Here is a 6,000-nt window from a genome sequence, read left to right as displayed (position 1 = left end):
TATAAATAGCAGAAAGTCAAATGTCCAGAGTGAAGCAAAGCACTTTCAAATCTTTGAAATATGCCAAAAGCAATAGTTTGGTCAACTACCAGGTGCTTTTTCATCTGGCTGGCGGTGTTACTGTCGTACTCTGTAAGTAAGCACTTTTTACGTAGCTTTAAAATGTATGAGTGCTATTTTTTGATGAAAGTAGAAGCACAAAAACAGTAGTCGCAGGAACTGGTTTTCTGGATGCACTACACTAGGTCTAAAATTGTTACACATAACTTTCCAGTTTCAATGGTATCGTTAAAGCTGTGCACGTTGTAAAACTTAATTTATCCACTCACTAAAAAAGCCAATGATGAAACATTTCTTCCATTATGTGTTTTTTTTTCTCCCACCACCAACTCCCCACCCCTCCCCCCTAAATTAATTACTGCGCACATTCCCTGGCCTGTTTCCTCTTGATTTCTCTGCTCAGTAAACTCCTATTCTTTCCATTAGGCCTCTGGATTGCAAGATATTGTTTACTTGCAATGGGCAAATGATGTCATGCTGCTTTAATAGTTCCTGCGTACAGCCTATTCCCATATACTTTTTTATAGCAGTAATAAAATCAATGTTGTGGAGGCAAGCTTTACTAGAATCAGCTGAAAATCATTCACAGTAATTACTCAATGTATATAAAGGCATTGCAAATAATTTATTTCTCCTTTAATTAAAATGTTTTGTCTTAAAGGGGCATTGTCCGTACTGAGACTTTGTTTACAAATATGTTGTTGAATCACTGATAAATACAATGGTGTAATTGCCGACACAGTGATGTCATTATGTTATTACATCAATCGTTCCATCTCACCGTGAAGACATTTAAACTGCAAATGGAGAAATCTACACTGTTGTCTTTTATACACTAGTCAATGTAATTTAGACTAGAGTATGAATCTACTTTAAATAGCAAAGTTTTCTCAGTGGAATGTTCCAGAGACTTAACTTGTCTAGAAGTTTCCAAGTCACACATTTCAAAGTTATGAATGCCCCTTTGTACGTTGCAGTAGATTCATGTATAACATTTTTTTCTCTCCACAGAAAGTCTGCAGTGACAATGGTGAGTGTTCCTTTCCTAAAAAAACAACATATATAGCATATATTTAACATTAAAGTTCTGTTTAATGAACAGCTGCCAATTGATTGACAATGAAACTGTGCAATGCACATTGTTTGGATAATTCTTGCATTGAGATATAAAGTAGAAATGCAAAGTATGTATAGATGGGAATTTTTACAGCAATTTAATAGAGTTTTAAATGGGTCAACATAACAGGTCTGGAGTTTAATATTTTGCCATTTTCTGTCTGATAAGTTTTCAAAAGAAATTCACTCTTCCAGTTAGTAGCTGAAAGAATAACAGAACAAGATTTTACAATTTAAGACTTTTGCTGTAACAAAAGGCAAAACGCCTTACTGACTAAATGATATTATCTCAGGCAATTTATATTTCAACCCATAAAACAAAGTGTTTACTTTTTACTATTATCTCAAACAAAAAGGAACTTCACAGACATTCTATATACTGTCCTTTAAGTAGACATTTAATTTACTCAGAATCAGTCTAAGGAGATTACTGCATAGAGTCATACATCATGGAACAGATCCTTCAGTCAAGCAGTCAATGTCAAACATAATCACAAATGTATCCAAATGTCTTTTAAATGTTGTAACTGTACCCACAACCATCACTTCCTCAGGAAGATCATTCCACACGTGAACCATCCTGTGTGTAAAACTTTTGCCCCCATTTTTTTTTAAAATCTCTCTCCTCTCACCTTTAAAATGTGCTGCCTAGTCTTGAAATCCCTCTTAACTCCTAAGAGGTTACTTTTATTGTTTTGCTTTCTCTGCTTAAATTGAAGTTGTCTTTCTTTCCTTTAGACGTTCTTCAACTCACATAAGCAACTTATGAGATTTTTCATTATTACAAGCTTGAATGTTTTTGTTGTTAATATATCCTTCATCTTTACAATGTTACTTTGGGTATTTCTATCCTTCTTCAACTTTTGCATCACATCTGCCATCTTCTGATAATCATTGGTCTTAGACAGATAAATTTGTCTCTTTGTTCCAGTGTGACACTATCCACATCAATCTTCACCCTAGTTTCTTCTAATGGATTCCTTCTAACTACCATTGTTTTCATGACTTGGTGCCCACACTCAATCCATGTTCTAAAATTCCACAAATTCTACTTGATCCATGATATTTTGTCCGGCCTCATTTTTCTATTTTTGTAGTGCTCTAATTTAGAACTTACTGGGTTTTAAAAAGAGAATTGAAGGACTTGTTTTCCCAACACATGGCTCTGCTTGGCCAACAGGAAGTAGCTAGCAGAGTTTCTGATAAATGGCGTAGTTTCAACATCAGTGAACAATGCTCTAATTCTTCACCAGTGCTACCAGCCCAGATGTTCTGAAGACCATATTACAGCTCACTGAACTGAAATTGCCAACCATAATGTTTCTCAGCGAGCACAAAGCATAAATCAACAGCCTTACATAAGCCAACATTTAAAATATGCTTTTTGAGATATGTATGACTCTGACTAAAATGTCTCTATTCATTATTCTTAGTTGTTCTGAGAAAGTGCTCAAAGGATTTTTCTTTCAACGGATGCATTACATATGGGGATAACAATCCTTCCACAATGCTAATAGAAACAAAACAACTGCAGATGCTGGAATCCAATGTAGGCAAGCAGGAGGCTGGAAGAACACAGCAAGCCAGGCAGCATCAAGTGGTGCAAAAGTCAACCCTTCAAGGAAGGTTACACTGGAAATGTTGACTTCTCCACCTCCTGATGCTGCCTGGCTTGCTGTGTTCTTCCAGCCTTATGCTTATCCACAAGGCAAAGAGACAGGGAATTCCAAGGTATTGATTCAACCATTAACAAGAGATGGTACAAAATATCCAAGTCAGGATTATACGGGAGGAACCTGATGATGTTCGATTAACATTGCTGCTCTTATTCCTTTTGGTAGTAAAGTCACAGGGTAGGCATATCTCTACCATGGTACTGATGAGTTCAACCCCAGACTGAGCATCAGTAAGCAGGCTATTGGTGCATAGCTGTTGATGTGGTTTTCTCACTGTTTATTTATTATGGTTACTGTGACACATTCTCAATTCCAATTTATTATTCAATGGTGCTTCTTCCACCAACCAATGATACCTCCATTTTTTTACAATTTATAGTCATGAGGAATGGAAATATCTGGAACTACAACAGGTTGATGTAATACATGCCTTGTCCTGTACACAAATACACTTTAGATTAGATTCCCTACAGTTTGGAAACAGGCCCTTTGGCCCAACAAGTCCACACCAGCCCTCTGAAGAGTAACCCACCCAGACCCATTTCCCTCTGACTAATGCACCTAACACTACGGGCAATTTAGCATGGCCAATTCACCTGACCTGCACATCTTTAGACTGTGAAAGGAAACTGGAGCACCCGGAGGAAACCCACACAGACACAGGGAGAATGTGCAAACTCTACACAGACAGTTGCCGAGTCTGGAATTGAACCTGGGTCCTTGGCACTGTAAGGCAGCAGTACTAACCATTGAGCCACTATGGCTGTGCTATTGGGTTATTCATATTGATTTTATGCACAGTGTATTCGGCAGTCTGTTGTGAGAAGTGGACATAACATTTCAATTAGTGTGATTCAGTTCAACAATAAATACAAGCTTGTTGTATGGATTCAATTACTTAATGATAGGTCTATTTTCAGAGCAGCTAATAACATAACTTACCAAATTAGAGAGGTTTTATAAAGAGAGAAAGTGGAAGAAAGGAGTAAGAGATTAGGTTACGCTTAGTTGGGAATGGCAGACAGACTATCCAGACTGTTCCACTGATCAGAAATGAATCCTTCCAGTTGCTAACAAATAACTTGAAGCAGCTTCAAATGAGGAGACTTGTGTTCAAGTCCTACCCACTCTCGAGGTATGTAAAAACATCTCTGAACAAGTTGGTTTGAATATATCTCAAACAAGGTGGACTTCACATTGAACATGCTTCAGTCACATCCTGACTAAAAGTTCCAGAAATAAGAGGAGCTTAGAAATTTGATTGTGCCAAGAAATGAGAGGACTGGGGCTGGTTTGTGACGGTGTTGACCCAAGCAAATCGTAATTTGGAAGACTCCAAAAACATACAGCTCAGCAGGGTCTGGGTGTCCTTGTGCATGAAACAAAAAAAAAGTTAGCTGCAGATGTTATGTAAATTAGTTTGTAAGTAATTTAAAGAGGCGTATAGAATTTTGTTCTTTATTGCTGTGGGGTTGGAATTTGAAAGCAGTCTTGTTAACACTATACAGGGTGTTGGTGAGGCCGCACCTGGAATACTGCAGACAGTTTTGGTCCTCAGATTTTGAAAAGGTTATACTAGAGACAGTTCAATATGAGTCATTAACCTGATTCATGGAATGAACTATAGATACTAATGATTTAGCTGAGGCAACTAAATGTGATATCTCTAAGTTTGCAGATGACACAAAGTTGTCAGAGAAGATGAACTATGAGGAGAATGTAGAATTGCTTCAGTGTGATTTGGACAAGTTGAGTGAGTGGGCAAATGGATGGCAGATGAAATGTAATGTGGATACATGTGAGATTAACTTCTTTGGTAGCAAAGATAGAAAGGTGGATTATTATCTGAATGGTGATAGATTGAGAAAGGGGGAAGTGCAATGAGAGTTGGGTGTCCTTGCGCAATAGTCACTGAAAGTAAAAATGCAGATGTGCTGACGAAGCAAAATGGTATGTTGGCCTTTACAGTGAGAGAATTTGAGCACAGCAGCAAAGATGTCTTACTACTTTCATACAGGATGTTGGTGAGACCACACCTGGCATATGTGTGCAGTTTTGGTCTATTTATCAGAAGAAGGATGTTCTGGCTATGGAGGGAGTGCAACAAAGGTTTACCAGATTGATGCCTGGAATAGCAGGACTGACCTATGAAGAAAGCCTAGATTGGTTAGTCCTGTATTCACTGGAGTTTAGACTAGACAGAGTAAATGCAGGAAGGATATTTTTATAACCAGAGAGATCAGAATCATGGGACACGGTCTCAGTATATGAGGTAGGCCAGTTAGAACTAAAATGAAAAGAACTTTCACTAGAGAGTGGTGAGTCTTTTGTATTTCTCCTCCACAGGAAGCGGTTGAGACTGAAACATTGAATATTTTCAATAAGGAGTTAGATGTATTTCTTAGGGCTAAAGAGATCAAAGGGTGTAGAGAGTAAGCAGGAACAGAGGACTGAATAGGATGATCATCTATGACTATCTAGAATGGCAAATGGCCTCAAAGAATCAAATGGCCTATGTTTCTATAAAGAGATTGATTTATTAAGGACAGCTAAACATGTTAGGCAGTTATTGATCAGAGTTTGGAAAGAAAGAAATCTTATTGAAATATACAAGATTCTGAGAGGGCTTGACAGACTGGATGTTAGAATGTTGGTTCCACTAGTGGGGAAATCTAGAACTAGGGGACATAGTTATAGAAAAAGAGGAGATACTAAGACACAAATGAATTTTGTCTCACAGGGTGTAATGAATGGCTGGAATTCCCTGCCTCAGAGAATTGTGAAAGCCAGATAACTAAATATTGAAAGACGCATTAGACAGATTTTATTTTTGAAATCTCAGGAGTTAATTACTGGCATAAAAGAGGAATTTAGGCCTGAAGGAGATCAACCGTGAATTGAATGTCAGGGCAGGTTCAAGGTGACAAATAGCCCACGCCTGCTCCAAATTTGCTGTGTTGTTACGTGCACTCAGCTGTTTCTTGATATCACATGAAGTGGACAGAATTCACCTGTTTCCTCATTTCCCCACTTCACCAGTTTCCTCATTTCCCCTTCCCCCACCTCACCCCAGTTCCAAACTTCCAGCTCAGCACCGTCTCCATGACCTGTCCCACCGGCCTATCTTCTTTTCCACCTATCCACTCCA

At 38.2% G+C, this 6,000-nt stretch overlaps 1 protein-coding gene across 1 annotated transcript in view; it reads left to right on the top strand.

The window, feature by feature from the left end:
- The window catches only part of LOC140463454 (hyaluronan-binding protein 2-like), a 44,863-nt gene continuing 38,863 nt past the window's right edge, over positions 1–6,000 (top strand). Inside the window, exons 1-2 of the mRNA XM_072557391.1 lie at positions 1–132; positions 1,072–1,090. Coding sequence (XP_072413492.1) covers positions 61–132; positions 1,072–1,090 — 91 coding nt within the window. The 5' untranslated portion in view covers positions 1–60. The remainder of the gene's footprint in view (positions 133–1,071; positions 1,091–6,000) is intronic.

This window comes from Chiloscyllium punctatum, chromosome 38, assembly GCF_047496795.1.
Source record: "Chiloscyllium punctatum isolate Juve2018m chromosome 38, sChiPun1.3, whole genome shotgun sequence".
NCBI classification, from domain to species: Eukaryota; Metazoa; Chordata; class Chondrichthyes; order Orectolobiformes; family Hemiscylliidae; genus Chiloscyllium; species Chiloscyllium punctatum.
Note: the sequence above shows the minus strand (reverse complement) of the source record. Positions and strands in the feature narration are given on the sequence as shown.